The 22,329-nt window shown below is 44.3% G+C and overlaps 1 protein-coding gene across 1 annotated transcript in view; it reads left to right on the plus strand.

Annotated features, from left to right (window-relative positions):
* The window catches only part of LOC308099078 (protein sidekick-2-like), a 123,415-nt gene that overhangs the window by 55,978 nt on the left and 45,108 nt on the right, over positions 1–22,329 (plus strand). Inside the window, exons 2-7 of the mRNA XM_080447651.1 lie at positions 4,445–4,607; positions 6,726–6,832; positions 7,135–7,282; positions 9,101–9,234; positions 20,170–20,281; positions 22,114–22,304. Coding sequence (XP_080303777.1) covers positions 4,445–4,607; positions 6,726–6,832; positions 7,135–7,282; positions 9,101–9,234; positions 20,170–20,281; positions 22,114–22,304 — 855 coding nt within the window. The remainder of the gene's footprint in view (positions 1–4,444; positions 4,608–6,725; positions 6,833–7,134; positions 7,283–9,100; positions 9,235–20,169; positions 20,282–22,113; positions 22,305–22,329) is intronic.

Here is a 22,329-nt window from a genome sequence, read left to right on the forward strand (position 1 = left end):
ATTGCACGTTGTACAGTGTACCCATCCTCCACTTCTGCACTTTGCATGTTGGTAACTTGGTACTATGAGTTCGCCTTTTTTTGTCATTTGATCAATTTGTCGGTCTGGGTCTCGCAATCTGGTGGTCTCTAATGGCGGCTTCGAGGCTTGTTGACGTGACGGTGGTCTCTAATGGTGGCTTGTTGACGTGACGCTGTATCGCTAAGTGCTTGTAGCCGCCAAGCTCCTGAGCTAGGTGGGGGTGCGTGGGGTAGTGGTTTACAAGTGGGTGTGTTTAGTTTTGAGTGTGTGTGTGTGCGTGTGCGTGTGCGTGTGCGTGTGCGTGTGCGTGTGCGTGTGCGTGCGTGCGTGCGTGCGTGTGTGCGTGCGTGCGTGCGTGCGTGCGTGCGTGCGTGCGTGCGTGTCTACTGTACGTGTATGTCGTGCGGGTGCATTTACTGGCAAGATGGAATTACAGCAAAGCCATTGCTCCCGCGTCTAGTGCCCAGGGAGAATGAGGACGGTCTCTCCATTTGGGCTCAGACGGGGATCAGTTTCAAGGTCCTACTGGGTCGGGCTGTGTTTGTGTTGGAGAGGTTCATGCAGGGGTGACAGAGAGAAACGGATTAGCCAAGCGCTGGACCGTGTGGACTGCCTCTGACATGGCATGCCGCTGGTGTCACCAAACAGCAGAGATCGTAACTGCTGCCTTTAGGAACACAAGTGATGAGATAGATTTTTTTCTGTGTTCGATTTGCCACCCATCTCACGAGTGATGTGTGTGGGTGTGGGGAAACACACACCCTTAGGCACTGTTGCCGAAGTGTGTGTGTGTGTGTGTGTGTGTGTGTGTGTGTGTGTGTGTGTGTGTGTGTGTGTGTGCGTGTGCGTGTGCGTATGCGCGCGCACGTGCGTGCGAGCGTGCGTGCGTGCGTGTGTGCGAGCGTGTCTTTGTGAGAATCAAAATCTCCTCACAGGGACAATTACAGAAAAATAGGAGGACATTAGGACATTTAGTTGGCCTCACTTTTCAAGTGCTTGTTTTAGGGTTGGGATTTCAGTTTAGGCTTATGGGCTGCCTACAACAGGAATGATAATTATAGCGATAACTATAACGATGTGAGCATCACCACTCATAAATGAGAACGTTCTGTAAACAGTTGGCGCCAAACACGTTACTTGACTCCAGCTGTGTCAGAGTACCAACATGGATATTGATGACGTCTCACTGCTGTATGCAGAGAAAGAAAAAGTAAACCGGAAGGATATGGGTTCTTTGGAATGTGGGCAGTAAACCACGGTTAAACATCCATGATGTGTGGGTAGTTCAAATAAGGCCTAAAAGATGGCCTTAGGTATTGTAAAATATTGTACGAGGAACGATGATAAATTATATTAAAGTGATTTATATTTAATTTTTTATATATATGACTTAATTTTGGTTAATTAGTCCTAAACTTTTAGTGACGCACATCCCTAAGGGGTACACAAAAGTATTCAAAGACGAAAGGTCCTTGAACATACTACTACTATCTTCTATCAGCAATAAAGTGTACAAAATAAACAGCATCTCTCTCTCTCCTCGCCTCCGTGGTGCTGAAAGAAGCTCAGCAGTGGCTACTTTTCAACAGTTTTCAACATTATTAATAAGAATAATGTTAATAGTCAAATAAAATCTAGGTGGTCTTTTTAAGCAGACCACCTCTCACTCTTCATACTACACACTCAGTATAGGTCTCACCTCCCCAGCCTCCTCCTTGTGGCATTTAGTTCTTCACTATGTCACTGTGTTAATTGTATGGATTTCTGTGGATTGTCTTGTGTTACATCTGTGTAAGTTATGCCCTTGACGGGTTCAATGTGGATCACTGGCTTCCTTCAAAAAAAGGCCTGAAAATTCATCTTTCAGGAGGCCAAAGGGGAGGTAAACTCACTTCTAGAAGTTTTAAATTTGTTTTTCCTTTTTCCCTACTCTGTACATATAGTGTTTTATATTTGTTTATGATATTGTACTTTGGTGTTATTCTTTTATGCTAATGTTGATGAATTGGACTTTTTTGTGTTATCCTTTTAGCTCAAATGTCTGACTGTAGCTGTTTACGTTTCTGTCTAATAAACTATTCAATCAATCAAAATGTTATGTCCATGTAATAACTGTATCTTAGGCTCTGCTTCAGTGTGTTCTCAGATTCTGTGTCATGCTTGCGCAGATTAATCTGTAGTAACACAGGTGCAGAGTCACACCGCCAAATTCTATGCAATATCATTGCAATAAATGGTTTATCTTGGGGAAAGTGTCTGACTGAAATGTTGCATCTTGCCGTTTCTGACCACAAAAAACTATTTACATTTTTCATCTATTTCCACGTTGCTGCCTCCCAGCACAGCAAATTGGTTGGCGCCCCCGGGCACTCGCCGATGCAATATGTGGATAATCCGATTGGCGCAGATGATTCATTATTTTTTGAACCTCAATGATGAGTCTCTCAGCAATGTCATCTGGCATGTTGAACGTGAGTGATGTGATGTCTTAAACGTGACGCCCTGTAAATGCAGATGGATTTTGATTGGCTGTCAGTGTTCATCAAATCGCTCAGAAAGTGATCCCAACGATATCGTTAGTCACTGTCGCTGTAGCCGTGGTCTAGATCAGTGGCTCTCAACCTGTGGGTCGGGACCCCCAGGGGGGTCCCCACATGATTGTCGGGGGGTCCCCAGAATAGATGACAGGGAAGTGACAATTTAATGACTTTTAAGACCTTTTTAAAACCTAAAAAAGAAAAAGACCACTACTATATCAAATATCAAAAGTAATCAACAAACTATACTATAAAATATGTATCTTTGGAACCGAGTCAAACTAAATGTAATGCCTCAACTTATACTTTCCAAGTGCTTGTCAGGGTGGGTGGTCACCAGTTCAAATATGATTATGTTGGGGGGTCCCCATTTCAAATATGATTATTTTGGGGGGTCGCAGCCTGAAAAGGTTGAGAACCACTAGTCTAGATGCTCTGCCATAGACTTGAGTTAGTATGATTTTTAAAGCAATATATTTATAGTTATTATTCTTTGTGTGGATGTGCCCTTTATTGGGTTAGAATAAAAAAAATTGGTTAAGGTTAGGCATGTAGTGCTGGTGGTTAGGGAATGAATTTTGGTAATGGAAATCTGTCCTGTCCTCACAAGTATAGCTCTACAAGAATGTGTGTGTGTGTGTGTGTGTGTGTGTGTGTGTGTGTGTGTGTGTGTGTGTGCGTGTGCGTGCGTGCGTGCGTGCGTGCGCGTTTTTTTCAGATTTTAATGAACAGTTTCAATCAGGCCCTACCTATTGTACTATTAGTCCCCGATATCCCCATCCATTCACCTACACTTCCAGAACAGCAATGCAATATCCTGTTCATTGGCAGTGTAAATCTCCAGTGCTGTGCACGTGAGTGTCGGTGTGCAACGTGGAGGAGATGCTCCAGTAATCAGCCGTGGGAGTGAGTCAGCCAGCATGGTGTTGAGCAGGAACCAGGCGTGCGGTGCACTGGGGGACTGGGGGGGGGGGGGGGGGGGGGGGGGCTTACTGCAAGCTATTAATACAGACTTTAATTAGCCCAGCGCCACAAACAGTGGCACAATCGGCTCAGTGTCGCCCGTGGCTGGTGAGTCAGACAGATCAATAGGTCTGATCATGCCTTTTTCATCAGCTCAAATGAAAGCACTTTGTCTCCGAGGCCCGAGAGCACCGAGCTCTTGCATGTCACCTTACTACTAGCCACGGTCGGTGCGCGGCGCCGGCTGCGTTGCACCGCTGCAGATGGGGACCTGTATAATCGGGGGCTGCGTTAGGGAAGTCATAAAGATAAATGAAGGAAGGCACAGAGCATAGCTCATCCTGTCATGAGGGGGTTTAGGGGCAGAAAACTTTGTGTTTTCCAAAGCAGTGTCACACCCCCACCCCCCTCAATCCCCATACTCGCGTAACCCCCTTTTTTGCCGTGGTACGGTTGGTCTCTAGGCATCTGCTTTGCGTTGTGTATTTGTCCTTGTGTCTCTCTCTCCCCATGCTGCTGTGGGTACGTTTGCTCGCACTAATAATTTTTCACTCTTCATTTAGACTTCTTGGATAGCACAAATTGTCCTTCTGCCTCTTTGCAAGTGGATTTGAATTCAAGATGGAGGAGGAAAAAAAGCAAGCCACTTTGGCTGTAACAACTTACTCTGCTGCATTTTAGCAGAGTTTTCTGTTGACCTTCAAGTTCCCAATCAGTGCCAAGGAAAAATGGAACTAGCTTCTCTTTTTTTTCTCCGCTCCTTTGAATTGCCGGACTTGTGTACTGTAAGTTGTCAGCTTCACAGCAATCACTAAACCTTCCCTCCTGCATCCTTTTCCCACCACTTTGCTTTATCTCTCTCTCTCTCTCTCTCTCTCTCTCTCTCTCTCTCTCTCTCTCTCTCTCTCTCTCTCTCCCCCCAGTGGATGATGTTCCGCCCTACTTTAAGATGGAGCCCGTTCAGACCCAAGTGCACCTGGAGGGGAACCGTCTGGTCCTGACCTGCATGGCCGAGGGCAGCTGGCCCCTGGAGTTCAAATGGATCTACAACGGCACGGAGCTGACCCGCTTCTCCCTGGAGTACAGGTGAGAGCCAGAACCCAAGCCTCCCCCTGGACATCACTCCCTTTTTTCCATCAAATGTAATTAGGCCGCTACACCGGGAAATGTCTGTGCCATTTAAATGTAACTAATAATTCATTTTTATTCATATTCCAGACTCATTTTTTATGGATTTATTCAAGGCTGATTTGGCTACGTATCTCCCCTGAGACATAACATCTTGTGTTCAGGGGATTGTCAGATTCTTTCCGATTTGTACTCCACATTGTATTCAGCACGCAGATGGTGCGAGACGAGGAAAAGAGCCCCCTTTATGTCGGTGCTACATGCTCTTAGTCACCAATAATTTCATTGGCCTCGTGTAAACTCTGCAGATGTTTATCTGCACCTCCACCCCACCCTCCACCCCCCCTTTACGAGATTTTCACGTTTTTCACTTTTTTTCTGAATGATATCCGCCTGCAATAGACAGCAAATGGAGGGTATATTTTGTTGTTTTGAGAGCCCTATTGTTGCATTGAGAACACAATATTCCTTTTTTTCCGCGTCAGCCATTACAGTGTGGGTGGGTAAGTGTGCTCTGCCAACAATAAGATGTTTTGCTGACCATGAACTTCAAGAAAAGCTTTTTTTGCACATGCTACAGCTTCCACCAATACAATATCAAGAATTCTTCCCAATAGCACTCAATTGCAAAACCAAACTCCAGCCTTTGTTCCCTCAGTCTGTGTGTGTGTGTGTGTGTGTGTGTGTGTGTGTGTGTGTGTGTGTGTGTGTGTGTGTGTGTGTGTGTGTGTGTGTGTGTGTGTGTGTGTGTGTGTGTGTGTGTGTGTGTGAGTGAGTGAAGAGAGAGAGAGCGAGAGAGAGAGAGAGAGAGAGAGAGAGAGATGCGTGAGGTGCCTATAGTGTGTCGGCCACTGTTCACGGTTGCTCCCCTGAATGAAACACGTAGGCCCTGTCTGATTGTGACCCTGTTCCCTGTTCATACTGACAGCCTACACATGAACAGACACTCTCAGGTGTCAGTGGCTGATGGCTATCTGGCTAACCTCCTCACTGCAGCTTCCCCCTCCGTCTCAGTCCTCACTCTCTCTGTCTCTTTCTCTGTCTGTCTGTCTGTCTGTCTGTCTGTCTGTCTGTCTGTCTGTCTGTCTGTCTGTCTGTCTGTCTGTCTGTCTGTCTGTCTGTCTGTCTGTCTGTCTGTCTGTCTGTCTGTCTGTCTGTCTGTCTGTCTGTCTGTCTGTCTGTCTGTCTGTGTGTGTCTCTCTCTCTCTCTCTCTCCAACCCCCCCTTCCAAACCTCTTCTGTCACTCACCCTCCCTCTCTCTCTCTTGTTCTCTATGTATATGTGTCTCTCTCCTTCTATCTCCGTCTTTCGCTCTGCCTCTCTTCAGCAGTCTGCTGTGTGCTCTCACGTGTCCTCTGGGTCTGCCTCATAGACCAGCAGCCCTCTGCTTGTTATTCTCCACCAGCCCTGATCAAAGAGGCAAACTGGAATCCATTTAGCCAAGGAATCAGCGCATACCACCACCCCCCATCCCCCCGAGTAGCGATGCAGGGCGAACATGGCAGGGGCGGACTCACAACTTCTAAGTGGCTTTATTGAGCCGACCAATTAAAGGGGACACAGTGTTGGGCTTATCAAGATGGCATTTACCTTGCTTGCACATCCGGTGTCTGCGTCACTCGCAAAGCCAGGATGAATATACCAGATGCGTTCATATTTGATTTGATAGAGTGACAGATGGGCTTTTTGTGTCTTTACTGATCTCTATTATGTCTTTGCTGATCTCTACTTGTGTCTTTACTGATCACTGGATCTTTAAATTAAATTATGTTCTGTGTTATTCCCCCTTTCCAGTTTTTTCACGTCTCATCCACCACATCAGCGCTAAGGCAGACCATTATTCACCCACCTTAGATGCACTTACACTCGTGCAATGGGACGCGATACATGAGTGGAATTCCATTTTGCACCTGTGTTTTCTGTCGTCCGAAAGATTACCACTTCTTTAACATCCTGGGAAAGGGAATGAACGCTTTGCAATGACAAGGCGGGCCCTGTCCATCAAGCTGATGGTGACTAATGGTGCTGTGTGATGTGTGCTGTACGTGCGTGCGTCTGTGTGTGTCTCCAATTAGGTACCTGATTCCCTCCCTGGACCGATCGCACGCCGGCCACTACCGCTGCATCGTCAGGAACCGTGTGGGCGCTATAATGCAGTGCAGTACAGAAGTGCAGGTGGCCTGTGAGTGCAGTTATCTTCCCCTTTACAGAACACGTGAACCCCGTCTTTAAATGAGTTAGGAGTGGAGGGTGTTGTGAAAGGATGGAGGGTGTTGTGAAAGGCCCGTCGTCTTGTACTAGGATGAGTCACTCCGACTAAAGGAGCTTAGCTAATGTAAGGTGCAGAACAAAGACAACGCTCTGCCGCCAGCATGCATTCAAACATCCACTCTTCCAATGCTAATATCAGCCTCTTTTTTTGTTTACCTTTCTCTCTCTGGCACACTCTCTCGCCTTTCTTTAACTACTGTACCTTTTCTCTAGATATGGGTGGCTTTGTGGAGGCAGAGAGGTCACAAACCGTATCTCAGGGTGAGGGGTCTCTCATCCGCGCTCCACGGATCCACAGCTTCCCCAGACCACAGATCACATGGTTCAGAGATGGCCGGAAGATTCCCTCCAGCAGCCGCATGTAAATCTAGACCCTTATTATACGTATTCTTGGTGTGTGTGTGTAGTGCGTGGCATGCCCTTTCCCCATTGTGTCTCAACGTGCATTGTCACACGCTCTCTACAACAACATAAGGCCAAACCAGAACAAGGACATACTGTATTTCAATCCCAATTCAAAAACAATACTTTCACATTTTAATTTATTCTAATTTATTTCATTTCATTTTTTTGCAATCCTCCCACACGCAGTGTTAGGTTGAGCAGAATAGCTAATGAATAAAATACATGGCACGCCCCTATTGACTTTGCAACCAGGATGATTGATGATTGAAGGCGGGGGAGGAGGGGGGGGGGGGATAGAACAGGCAGCGGGGGAGCCAATTAGGCAAAATTGGACAAAAGGTGTCAATTGATGATGTGTTTGTGACTGACAGTGCTCAACCCAGTGTGTGTGTGTGTGTGTGTGTGTGTGTGTGTGTGTGTGTGTGTGTGTGTGTGTGTGTGTGTGTGTGTGTGTGTGTGTGTGTGTGTGTGTGTGTGTGTGTGTGTGTGTACGTGCGTGGTATGCTGGTGTACTTACGCATACGTACCAGTGTCGAACATACGTGAGACTGCATGGGTCCTGTGATTACCCTCTTTGCATGCGAGAGGGATACACTAATTCATGCGTTAGGCAATGCAGGATGCTTGATGCATGCATGGTTGCATACCAGTAGCTACATTACTGTGTGTATCCAAACAGTGCCTCTGTGTGTCCGGCGTGTCCCAGCTAATCATCAGAGATTAATTTAGCCATCCAGTCAGACAGGTTGACAGGCAGGCTGCTCAGAAGCCACATGACATTTATTATTCAGCAGCACGCTGCGTCATGTCATGGTTGACGTGAAGACGTTCAGACGTTTACCTGGAATCGCATCCTCTCAGTAGGACTCATTGGAACAGAAACGCATGCGTCACTCTGCCCACGACGCCCCCAAGAGATGGGCGAGACGCCGCCGAGGGAGCAAAAAGCACAAAAGCTCCCCCCGCCTCCCGAGCACGTCTCCCCCCTGCTACAAGTTATTCAGGAGCCGGCCACTATGCGGTCGACTGTTATTGGGTCGGAGTGGAGCAGTTAAGCTCCATTTTATGATGCTGAGCGGCACTGACAGGAAGCTGTGCGCTTGCCGCTTGTTTGCTCGCTCCGTGTCAGGCCACATTGATATGCACGGGCGCGCGTGGATGTCGAGGCGTGTGTTGACTTGGCGAGAGCCACGGCCCCTAATGGTCCAGGAGTGCGTCTGTTTATCCTGCACTGGCAGATACACAGACGCTAATCTGGCTGTGGACCAGTGTCAGCTCTCATCTCACGCAGCCTGGTCTCACCTGGTCAGACCATGAACCTGCCGACATGCAGATGCTCGTACCCTCGGAGGCGCACAGCTAACATTATTATCCACTGCACGTCTCTCTTGGTCACACATTATTTGTGTGTTTGGGTGTGTGTGTGTGTGTGTGTTTGTGTGGGTGGGTGGGTGTGTGTGTGTGTGTGTGTGTGTGTGTGTGTGTGGGTGTGGGTGTGTGTGTGTGTGTGTGTGTGTGTGTGTGTTTGTGTGGGTGGTGCGCTTGTGTATGATGCATTATAAAAGGGGACTCTCCGAGTCAGACTGATTTATTAACTCACAGAAGTAACGAGTCACAGGGTTAATGATATGAGTGTTTGTCTCTCTGCGTGCGCGTGTGTGTGTGTGTGTGTGTGTGTGTGTGTGTGTGTGTGTGTGTGTGTGTGTGTGTGTGTGTGTGTGTGTGTGTGTGTGTGTGTGTGTGTGTGTATGCGCGCAAATAAATACTTGCCCAGTGCCATCACCTTGGACAACACATTGGTGATCCTGTCTACGGTGGCCCCTGATGCTGGTCGCTATTACGCCCAGGCTGTCAACGACAAGAATGGAGACAACAAGACCAGCCAGCCGGTCACACTCACTGTAGAGAGTAAGCACGCACACACACACACACACACACACACACACACACACACACACACACACTCACAGACACACACACACACACACACACACACACACACACACACACACACACACACACACACACACACACACACACACACACACACACACACACACACACACACACACACACACACACACACACACACACACACACACACACAGACACTCCCAAAGGCACTCATTACATGCACCTTTGCAACATCCCAAGCCAAGGACAGTGTGAGTCACCAGCTATCTCTTATCAACAGGCTGCACCGGCAGCTGGTTGCAAATACAAATGCCATAGACCAAGTTTTCTTGTTCATCTCTGCTCTCAGTTCAGCACTGGAGCACCTGTCCAACAGGTGGCTCAGTCAAAGTCAATGGAAACATCCTTAGCACCCCCCAGTGGCTACACCTTTTGGGTTATCTGCCCTCAGTGCCTTTCCACAAGAATTGTCAAATGACTTCCACTTCATATAAGCTGGTAGAGATCTAACTAGTCATTTGATCGTTGAGGGACACAGAATGCTAAAGGATATTCCTTTATCAAGCCTAATGGTAATATCTAGTCCGGGCTGTTCGAATTTTGAATATGGTGTATAACACTATACACCATATTCAAACACAAATTAAATGATCACAGACAGAATCCATAAGAATTAATGGATACCCTGTTAAGACGAGCCTTGTTGGTGAAAAAGGTCAATTCTCTGCTGGGTTACATATGCGTACACAGTCAACTGTGAGGGACAAATTCACAAAAGGATCGGCCATGTAAAATATAATTTTTGGACAAAAGAGCATAACATTTCCAATGGTTAGGGTATGGTCACACATACGAAGCGGAGTAGCCAACGCATGCCGAGGCGTCACCTGCGTCGATTACCCATGTTGTCTTGTGGATTGTGGGCCGTGCCCGTTGACGTTTTCTGGTGTGTAGTTCATTTGACTTACGTTGGAGTGATTGGCTCACTGAAATAAAACTACAAGCGAAATGCCTGCCAAGTGATGTGCTTCTTTCCTATTGGTTGACGCATGGTCAAAGTTCATCAATGTTGAACTCCATGTTTCAGCCGCGTCAAGTTTTCTCAAAACAGGACACTGACACTTCTGATGTGGATGTGCGACCGTACCCAGAGACCTCTAATAAAATTTGCCATTTGATTACATTAGCATTTTCTGGCTTTTGCCAGGCCTATATAACGCCTCATCATCAGCTCCACAAACTCCTCGGTTACAGTCAAAGAGATACATCAACACCCGAATAAATAGTGCAGCACAAAGACACCATTTATTCACCGCCAAATACATCATCGCAATCAGATGTAAAACAAGGGCAAGTTGCACTCAGCTGCAAAACTTTATGGGTGTGTTTTGTCATATCATTAGCGCAATATTGTTTTGGAATCGGACCTTGAGATGGCACAGATATCGGTTGCAAGTCATGAACAATTCATGGTGCTGTCAGCGGTTGCAACCCATTCTTTGTGAATTCACCCCTGAGAGTGTAAAAATGTATGAGTCCATTTTGAATCAATTTTTGGGTAAAGTATTACCCTCTCTGAGCTAAATGAATGCTGAGGACGTTACTGTGTAATCATAATCATAACCATTACCTCCCACCCACAATAGTTGTCCTTTTCTCCTGATGTGCCCTTCTGCCTCTGGTTAACAGGTCCATTACAGTCCCACAGCATCCTTTAGGCTTCACTCCAACAGAACTCTTATGGGCTGATTGAACAGGCCTATAAAGCCCCCCCCTCCCCACCTCCACACACACACACACACACACACACACACACACACACACACACACACACACACACACACACACACACACACACACACACACACACACACACACACACACACACACACACACACTTGTATCTCCGGATTTATTAAAATGCCACTGAGAGCAGTGTATGATCAAGTACACTCCATGCGTGCGCACACACGCACATATACACATAGGGATTGTTTTAGAGTTACGGGGCCTGCCTTGGTTATAGCAGCATGTGATTGGTTAGGGTTGGCCGAGAGGACGCCCAACAGAATTTAATGCATGCGTTAAATTTAAATCAATATTTTAATGTATCTTTTGGCCTCTGTTCATGCAAATGCAGTTACCGAACCCATTAATGACTAACGATTATATTTATTATGTTAAGAAAAAGCCCCGCATACTTTTTTCCTGTTAGCGATAGGAACACAAAGTTGGCTGTGGAAACACTGTCAAGACATGTGGCTACAAGTTCAACATTAATTTGACATGCTAAATATCAGATTTATGCTGGATCAAAGCATGTTATTAAAATTGAACTTCTGAATCTAAAGGCACTGAGCATTTAATATACCTCCAACAGCCATTACTGTATTATACCATATTTATTCATTACGGTTACTCATTTTATAATTCTTCACTAAACATTAGTGGAAATACAGATTCCTGTGATCACATATTTTTTAAAAAAAAAGTATGCGCTTAATGACCAGATGGACTCAGGTTAAGAGTTAATTATAAAAAAGATTTTCCAGTGCGCTTTTAGGGATAAATTACGTATCTCCATGAACAGGTGTCTCCATACATTTCTATGAGCCATACAGTACACATATCATATAATATCATATCATTGCCGTCGCGCAGAAACCTTGTATCTCCATGTTTCATAATCCATATGAAATGGATATGATGCTTCCTTTTTGATGCGTTTCAGCCACTAAAGGCCTATTCATACTCGACGTAAGACCCTTAAGTAAGCATAAGGAACGGAGGGGGAGACCAAAAAGGGGAGGGGGGATGGGGGGTTTGTCCGTCAGGTACGTCAGGTTGAGCTCTGAGCTCAACCTGACGTACCTGACGTACGTTCACTTCTTCCCTCTGGAGGATGAATAGCCTCTTGGCCCTAATCACGCATAAGAAACATGTCAAACTATGAATGCACTGAATGCACTGATGTAAAGAACGTACCAGTTCCTCACCCCCGACGTACGTCAATCCCCATCTCTGTCTAGTATGTACGCCACTTAACATGGTGTGCTCAGTGGAGAGCAAATCTCTACCAGGAGGCACGCCCTCCCTCCATCATTGTGTCTGTGTGTGGTGCATGTGATGACAGGTTTTGGCTTTGTACTGTGCATGAATGACCAGGCACGGGGCAACGGGGGGGAAGGCTATGATAAAGGATGCTGATTGTTTAATGCCTTGTGTCTAATATGCATGTGGCCGAGTGGGAACACAAATCAGCCTGGGAATATCAATGACAGCAGCCTCCATATCAGTCCAAATTGACATAAGCATAATAAAGTAGCTGGAGCATATGCAGCCAAAGCACATCAACCAGCTGATCTGTCAGTTTATGAAAGCAATACTTGAACTAAAGGGACCAGCATGATAGAGTATAGGAACAGTCCTCCACGTGTGCTTTTAGGCTCCATGCAGTAGTGTACTGCACATGCTATGAAATAAAGTTATATTCTGATGGCACTTTTGGGCTTTGTACTAAGGACAAAAAGATAATAAAGAATGTGGGATAGCAGCAGTCAAAATGTCATTATCAACAAAAATGTGTTGTCCAGCAGACCATATCACATGGAGAAAAGCCATGGTCAAATAATTATTCAACGTAACAGGAGACAAAGTGCACAGGAGACAGACAGGGGCGAATGCAAGATTCTCCCCCCCCCTGCCTGCTGCCTGGTGGAGATAACACACACACACACACACAAGGGCTAAGAGCTATGACCTGACAAGTTGTCCAGGCTTTTTCACACATCTCCTCCTCTCCACCACCACTCTCACCATCTGGAAACTCAATAAAAGTGCCTGCCCTCTCAGTGTGAACTGATGTTACCGATTCAATCACTCCCTGAATGGTGAATCCTTTTCCCAAATTATCCATATCTCATTCACAACACCTCTCTCTACCCCTGTGCCCGCCAGCAACTCTGACAGTGGCCAACTGCAACGTACCAGATCATAAAAATACACTTTTAATAACCCAAAGATGTTTGTGTCCAGGCTGTGTATAAAAATGCAAGAAGATGTGAACTTCCTAACCTATTGTTCAAGTGGTGTTTTCATGGTAAATCTAAAAACAGTAAAAAAAAAAAGGATGTTAAGAAAACCTTGCGGTTTAGCCTCATACTTTAACCGCTTTGAAGCATTTCAACTGATTTGTGATCTCTGCTAGTACTTTAAGTGCTGTAAAGGAAATTATGGACATAAATGGGATCTCGTGGGTCCATTCAGTTCCATTTGAGTTAAATTAACAATTAGGATTGTATTGTTTACCTGTGTGCCAGCTTCCCTCTATAGAAGAATGGGATGCACACTGAACACCACGTTGTGAAAGTTAACAGGCCTTTATATCTGCCATCAAACATTCATTTGTACATTTGTGCAGTTTATATTTCACACAGTCCTGAGAAACATCAAACATAAACATCCATCCCACAGAAAAAGATGTGAAGTGGAGGGGATCAGGCTTCAGTCCAAAGCAAATGCTCATCAATGACAACTCAGTATGAAAGCTATCAATCCGCACAATACAAATGATTAGGGTATCTTCTACTAAAGTACAAGTTGTGGCGGTGACTGCTGAAGGCATGCAGATAATACGCCCATATATGGGCTGGACATGCCCAGTGCCAGCACAAATTAGGCAATGGTCAGTTGTTAGGCAAACGTTACACGCCGTAAGACGCTGTTATTAGGCAAGGGTTTATGTTGTTGTGTGTGACGTCAGACCAGAGCTCGATCAGCGAGAGAGAGAGGGGGTCAGGGGGCAGGGATAAGGAGAGGGAGAGGGGGAAAGAAGGAGAGAGAGCCTATTTCACTCTATTCAACCCGGCCAGTGCTGGGTACCGGAGTGCGCTGATCGATGCGTGTTCCCCAGCAATGCCAGGCGAGCTGATAAATGCTTGTAGATGTATCTGTATTATTTTTGTTCTCTGCAGCGTAGATGAGACACACACACACACACACACACACACACACACACACACACACACACACACACACACACACACACACACACACACACACACACACACACACACACACACACACAGACAAACATGATGGATGATATCTCTTATCTGATCAGCTAATATCAATGTTTGGACTCAGGCACATTGTGTACATAATGGTGTGTTAGTTGAGTTTTTCCTGATCTGCTTCTGATGAATGGATTGATGATAGCCTGGAGAAAAAAATAGAAAAACGATGCGGAACACACAAATAGCATAAAATCAATTAAGCTGTCCGGAAAACAAAATGAAACTTCTTTGTCAGGCTAGGCCGATGCTTCGTAATCATTTGCCAACTCAATGCAATTTAGAGATACACTGGGTCAGGGATAATTTAACCCAGAGTGTAAAAAGAATCCACACAATCCTGGCCTAGTTGTTCAGAAAGTTGAATGGGGGATCTTCCCAAAGTAGGATTAAAAAAAAAAAAAACACACACAAACACAATAAGCCTACTATTTGACCCAATTCTAATTGGAACCTGTAGTAAATAGATGTCCCATACTGTACTCTCTGATGTTGAACACACACACACACACACACACACACACACACACACACACACACACACACACACACACACACACACACACACACACACACACACACACACACACACACACACACACACACACACACACACACACACACACACACACACACACACAGCCAATCACAGGGATATTGCTCCTGTCCAGGTGATTCATTTCAGCTTATAAAGTTGTAGGCATGACAGATTTACCCGCCATCACTCCCCTTTTGATAAATAACTTAATAACTAATAATAACTAATGAATAACTCAAGAGAACCAATTAGGGAGATACAGATAGCCTACCCTTGTATTGCGTACCCAGACAATAAGAGATCATCGCCTACTGATACATCTGTGGAAACTTTAATTCAATGTTGTGGCTAGCAAACCTGCTAACAAACCTACTGTATGCCTACTGCCTTGGAAATCAATCCTGATACTTACATCCCAATATGAAGGGCCGCTCTAAAGTCTTTGCAATGATTCTGCAACCCAGTTTTAGGCCCTACATTGAATTTATATGTCACCAGACGTATTGGTATATACATGTAGGCGGAGAACTCTGATTGACTGGCTATGCAAGAATACAGATGCCCAAATTAAAGAGGAATACAAGAGTTTGAAACGGTTGTACAGTCTGCATTAACAACTTAGAAATCTGTACACTTGCATGCTTTGGTGCAAATATGTATTATTATATGCTAAAGAAAAGTCATTGTAATTCATTTCACATTGTGGCAGAATTGAAAAACAATACATTTGCACTTCATATTGGCACTAATATGCAGCACAATATTATACAAATCTTCAGAGATAGGGTAGGCTAAGTGAAAACATTTTGTACGTTTTTTATTTAAAAAGTCAAAGCTTTATATTCTGATAGTAATCATTGCTGTAGAGTGTTTGTTCAATAACAGGGATCACCCTGTCTCTCCAGCTCTTTATGAAACAGGGGGGAAAAAATCATCTGGGTTGCCAATTTCAGCCAATCAGGATAGAGTACCTACTTATTGCCTTCAATTACCTATTCATCACCTTCAATCCATGAAATTCACGGATGAACAAGGGTAAATTGAGCTCAATAACGGCGTGAATTGGTGTTGGCTAGTAAGTGGTGACTGGATATGATGGGCAATCATGGCTGTAAAGAATGTAGAGCCAGTTAGCTACACAACATGCAGCTTCATTGCTCTCTGGCAATAAGGTCTGGCTGCGGCATGCAGCACCTTTTTTATAAGGGCACCCAGTGAAACAATGAAGGCACGCCAAAATCTAAATGGACTACATAGCACCTTTCTCCAAAGCACTTTACAATGTATTTCACATCCACCCATTCGCACATCACTCCCTGACAGTAGAGGAAACAAGGAAGCAAGGTACCAACCTGCTCATCTGGAGCAGTTAGGGGTTCAGTGTCTTGCTCAAGGACAGTTCAACACACAGCCAGGAGGAGCTGGGGATCAAACAGGGAACCTTCTGATTCTAAGACAGTCGCTCTACCTCCGGAGCCACTGCCGCCTCAATGTGATGTTGATTAACGTAAACATATCTTTATTTAACCAGTAATGGCGATTTCTTGTTTATGTTTCTGTTCGGAACAGTTAAAGATGTTTCCGTTTCTGTTTTTATTTCTGCTCCTAGTCAAATACAGTTTGTTTCTGTTTTTTTTTATTTACGTGTATTGTTTATGTCTCTAGAAACAGTTCAGAGCTCTGCTTATGTGCATGTTTTTCAAAGCAACATTGGTTTGGTTCCCCCTAATCCATATACAAACTATTCAAGATGACCAAATCCAGATTAACCGTGCTCTAAATGGGATTACATATCACAATGTAGGCTAGCTTTGTAAAGAACAACAGGCAGTATAGCAAGCATGGGGTCACGTTAAGTGTTTTTATTTAAAGAGACAGAAACAGTACATACAAAAAAATACAAAGCTATCCTTCCATTTATTTTAAATTCATTTAACCCATAACAAATAAACAAACATACAAACACATTTATTATCACGTTATTCACTAATACATTGTGGATATTTTGAACAAATGTTTTGAATAATAAAAATGCTAAATGTCCAATAGTTCAAAAATGAAGAATGTTCAGAGTTCTTCTTAATTTGTGGCGAGACCAGTATTTTGAATCTGTGCTTTTGCGAAGCGGACCTCAAGTCTGCCTTTGGTTTGCTGTAGTTTGGTAAGAAAGATTTGTCCCTGTGCCAGACCAATCTGTACTCCTGCTCTTTCGGTTTTCTCATTTAAGAAGTGATTTATAGGCATCATCATCTTTGTTTGGCAAAGAACGGTTTCGAGTCTCTTCTGAGCTCCTGTGGCTTCTTCCTCAATAACAGGGCTGTGATCCAGAATAAATGTTTCCTCTGCATTAGGAGGAACTGGCTCGCATTTCCTCTTCAATAGTGGGCTCACCGCCCCCTACAACACCTTGAGTCCCTTGCAGAGCTTGCAAGTTTTCACCTCCAGTAATGTCAAGAACCCCATATGTGTAATCACCTCTCCTGAAGAGCTTGTTGCCTATTGCTTCAGCTGCATGGTTCTTTATTGACTTGCCCTTCAGATGCTTCCATCTGCAGTATATTTCTCTCTCCATATGGTCCTCTTCTGGCTAGATACCATGGCATTCAAATTCCAGGTGATTTCAACCCAAAACATTTTTTTCTTGTTGTTAGTTACTTCTCCACCCTTGGTAGAATTAAGTTGATCTAATATTGAGGCAATAGCACCAAAAAACCCTCCAGCATTTGCGTGGGTTTCTACAGCAGTGAAATCAGGCCCTTTTGAGTCCATGGTTCCACCACTTTGGTGTAGTGAACATAAAGTTTATAGGCCTTAGGCATGATTGATTTAATTGAAACACAAGCCAAAGCACATCAGCTAATGGATGTTTAATGGCTGTGTGTTTGAAACGACCAATTACACAGCCATCTTATTCAGTCGTTCTGAGAGGACTTACAGAGAGGCACTGACATGTAGGTATTGTTCAATAGCACCATTTTGGTAGGAGTTTGAATACATTGCAAGTTATAAATAAATGTATGTAGACCAAATGGTGCAAATGTTGTTTTATTTGAGAGGTTTTATTACATGTTCCTGAAATCCACAGGATCAGCGTTAGTCCTGATTTCTTTTTTGATCAACGGTATCCCAATCCTACTTAAACCTTTTTAACAACACATACCCACGGATCAAAAACAAGACTGGATTACGTGATGTTATTTGGATAGCGTGTTGTTTAGATAGATGCTAGGGTTTGATGCTTACCTAGAATGCTAGTTTCTTTGAAGCACTAAATTGTTTTTTTCCTTTGCACTCTTCTTACGTGACCATTTACCCTGTTGTTTGTTGACTAGGGTTCATCTCTTACATGTAAATCGCTCTGGATAAGAGCATCTGCTCAATGCCTAAATTGTAAATTCTGATCTAATCTGACTTCAAAATCCTTTTTTTATTCTTATTTATTACAAGATTTTGATCCAATCGAAATTCAATCAGATTACAACTGGACCCTGTGATAATGTAGTCCTTAGTGATCCATTTCTCACTTGAGAGAGTTTAGATTGAGTCTACCTGATCCTTCTATTTCCTTTTTTTAAAAGAATGACGACAAGTGTGTTATAAATTCAGCAGGTGACACATTGAAACCCCCTGAGGGACCTTGAGACTCTGCCTCAAAGACAAAAGGGAAAAAAATACCAAACAATGACACATCAAGGAGGAGAATGGGAATGAATATGAATACAGTATAACTCAAATTGTATAACGAAATAACCTGAAACTGGTATGCGTGCATACGTGTGCTTGTGAGTAATTTAGTAACTTGCTTAATGCAAGTCATTAAATATAGTTGTTTTTAATTTAAAAAAGACTTGGGTTTAATTATTTTGCAGATGAAAACATGTACAGCATAACTTCGGTATGACCCTGTTTATTCCATTGGGAACAGTGGAACACAACAATCAAAGCTTATTACAAGAACCCAGGCTGCAGGGGAAAAATTAAGATGATGCCAATTAAAAAATATGCGTCTTGTCAGTTATGACTGTGAATTGTCTCACATCTAAGCCCTGCACATCACGAGACAATTGAATTACTATAGCTCACGTTCACATTTGAACAGCTTGGGAGGGAATTGAGGAAAGAGGCAGTCCAAATGGAGCCTGGCAAAAAAAAAAAAAACTCTTTAAAGAGACAGTGTTGTTTATTCACGCAGTCTTCAAACTTGGAGTTCGGCCACAACACAGCGATGCCAAAACAAAAAGGAAAGAAAAAAAGCGCTCTAAAAGTATGTAATTTCAAATAAGTGGGGCCATGATAGGAAAAAAAACAGTCTGCCTGAAAGCTTGGGCCACCGCCCCACACCTTATACATGTACACTGCTATAGTGCACGGAAATGGAACACACATTATATATTTGAGCACATATACGCTCATACCTGTGCTTCAGGGAGGTGTGTGATTGGGGGGGGGGGGAGGGGGGTGGTCTGGGTGAGACCAGATTCAGAGAGAGATCACTGATTGAGGGCAGTGAATCGATGGCTGGCTGCGGGCTCTGTGGAGCCAGTGAGCGATGGTGCTGCATTTAATCGCCGTCTCTGTTTGTCTCAATTATACTACATAATGGTTCCTATCACCTGGGCTAACGCCGTGCTCAGGAAATGCTGTGTGCAGTATAAAAAAAAAGGGGGATCTAAAGTAAAGGCGAGTATTAACTCATTAAAACCGGGAAAGCATCTGTGTCACTTTAGATTTTAACCACTTCAACCATTATTTTATAGTTTGGTTATTCAAAAATAACAGATCTACAAGCTCACAGCGCGTCACTTCGTGCCGCGCTGCGAGCTTGTAGGTCTGCTATTTTTGAAAAATCGTGACATTTTGACTATGATGATTTTTCTTTCTTTGCTTCTGGGGGTCCCTGGAACAACATATTTTGAGACGGGGGTCCTCAGCGAAAAACCATATATTGACATGAAAAAGTTTGAGCACCACTGATATATAACAACAAGTCTTTTTCCGAAAACTGTTAGGATTGAGAAGATATTTTGTAGAATGGGGTCCTCAGGTCTTAAAGGGTTAATAACACACAGGGAGGCTGGGCGACGGTACGCCGGCTAGGTAGCCGTGATGGATGGTCAGCCTCCCTGTAAGAACTCGCTCGTAAACACTTGGTTATATTGAGTAGATGCGCAGGCGAGATATGAGGTCAGTCTGTGTTTCTTTTTTTTCCCTTTATTCATTTCTCCCTCCATTCCTCTGTGTGTGTGTGTGTGTGTGTGTGTGTGTGTGTGTGTGTGTGTGTGTGTGTGTGTGTGTGTGTGTGTGTGTTTGTGTGTGCAGATGTGGGGGGACCCGCGGACCCCATCGCCCCCTCCATCATCGTTTCCCCCAGGAACACCAGTGTGACTGTAGGACGGACTGAGGCGGTCATGGAATGCATCGCCAACGCCAGGTGTGTGGTTCCCTCTCACTCACATCTACACACATACACACACATATACACACACACACACACGCACACACGCACACACCACACGCACACACACACACACACACACACACACACACACACACACACACACACACACACACACACACACACACACACACACACACACACTTTTGTATTACTATACTTGTGGGGACATAAAACATTTTTATCAGCAATTTCGTAAATGTCATTTGACATTTTAAATCCTAACCCTATAACGCCTGATTTATACTTAGTTGCACACCGGTGTCGCACACCAAAAATAGCCAAGCTCACAATGCGCTATATGAGCGAATAGATTGGCTATTTCTAAGTATAAACCAGGCATAACTCTATAACTCTATATATCCCCTAAACCTACTGTAACCTTTAAATGCCTAATCCTAACCTTAATCTGAACCTAAAGGCAGCTCTCCACCGCACCGATTTAGTCCCGACTCGGCGGCGAGAGGCGTTTGAAAGCGTCTGCTGCCGACAACCTGTTGTCGAATAGCGTCGTTCCTTCAACCTAACGTTATTTCAATAGCGTTTTGTTTAGATAGATGCTCGGTTTGATCGACCCGACGATGAGAAACCGAGCATGTTCAGTCTTTGGGCCGACTAGTAGAGCCGTGGGGTAGTGAAGAGGGGGGAGAGAGGGGGTTAATGGTTTGGTCCGAGCTGGCTTCGGTGTTGCTAGATTTTGTGAGTGAAACAAGCGACCAGGTCTATGAAAAGCAAGCCCAAATAAACAACTACACTTCACAGACAAGCCCAAACAAAAGCAACCAGCAACTATGAATATTTACAAGCGACTTTACAGGAAAACAAGCCCAAAGTTATAATAAGCAGACCTGGCAACACTGGCAGGCCAGCCTGCCAGCTATAACGCAATAACACAACAATGTGCGCATCGGCCGACTGATTAAATGCCAACTTTTGCCAACAGACTGCCAGTCTGTTCACCAAATATTTTTTTACCATAAAACAACCATTTTATCCTCACAATGTCAAATTGTAAAGTGTACACAGACACGCACACGCTAGGGCATTAACGAATAGTGATTTATGGTATTCGAATTATTCGACCCAAAAGTATACGAATAGTCGATTATTCGGTTTGATTATAAAAAATTTAAAAATTTAAAAAAGTTTTTTTTTTTTTTTTTTTTTCAATCACATTGATGACTCGACTCAAGGAATGCGAGTTGACGTCACACCAGAGCTCACAGCTGCGTGTCTGCTCTAGAAAAGCCACTAAAAAAAAGAAAATCTAAAAAAAAAAAAAAAAAATGCTTTTTTTTTTTTTTTTCGAATAGTCGAATAGTGGTTTGATAGTCGAATAGTCGGTTTGATATTCGAATATTCAAATATTCGACTATTCTGTGAATGCCCTAGCACACGCACACGCACAATACACGCAGACACACTCAAGACCACCTCGCCGCTGACATTTCATCATCACTGGCGTGAACCTTGATATCTTTTGTTTGAATGTGATAGCCAGATGCACTGTATACTGTACATCGCTCACCTTGTTCCTCTCCGCCATCTGAGTAGTTGATTCAAGGTTCCTCTCCTTGCTCTCTCACCTACTCCTCACCCCTTGTCCTGAATGCTGACTATTATCTCCCATTCAAAGACTTAATCAGAATGACAGAATCTATTCCATCATTCCCTCAGCGAGCCACAACCTTGAAACGGAATAAAAATCTGTATTAAAAGCCACGCTCGCTTTCATTCTCTCCCTCTGTCGCTCTCCCTCTCTGTCTGTCTCCGTCTCTTGCTCTCTCTTTTCACCTTCCCTCCTTCAGGCCACTTGTCAAGATGAGTATTACTTGGAGGAAAGATGGAGTGGTGGTCAACACGGGTATCCGAGACTTTGGCCGCAGACTGGTCGTCAGCCTGCCATCGGTGAAGGACAGTGGCTTCTATGAATGCGAGGCGTCGCTGCGCAGCAGCAGCGTCCCACCGGTCACCGCTGGTGCCTACTTGCACGTTCTTGGTAAATGACATCCAGTCCACTTCTC

Source organism: Gymnoscopelus braueri (genome assembly GCF_963280865.1).
Source record: "Gymnoscopelus braueri genome assembly, chromosome: 13".
NCBI lineage: Eukaryota > Metazoa > Chordata > Actinopteri > Myctophiformes > Myctophidae > Gymnoscopelus > Gymnoscopelus braueri.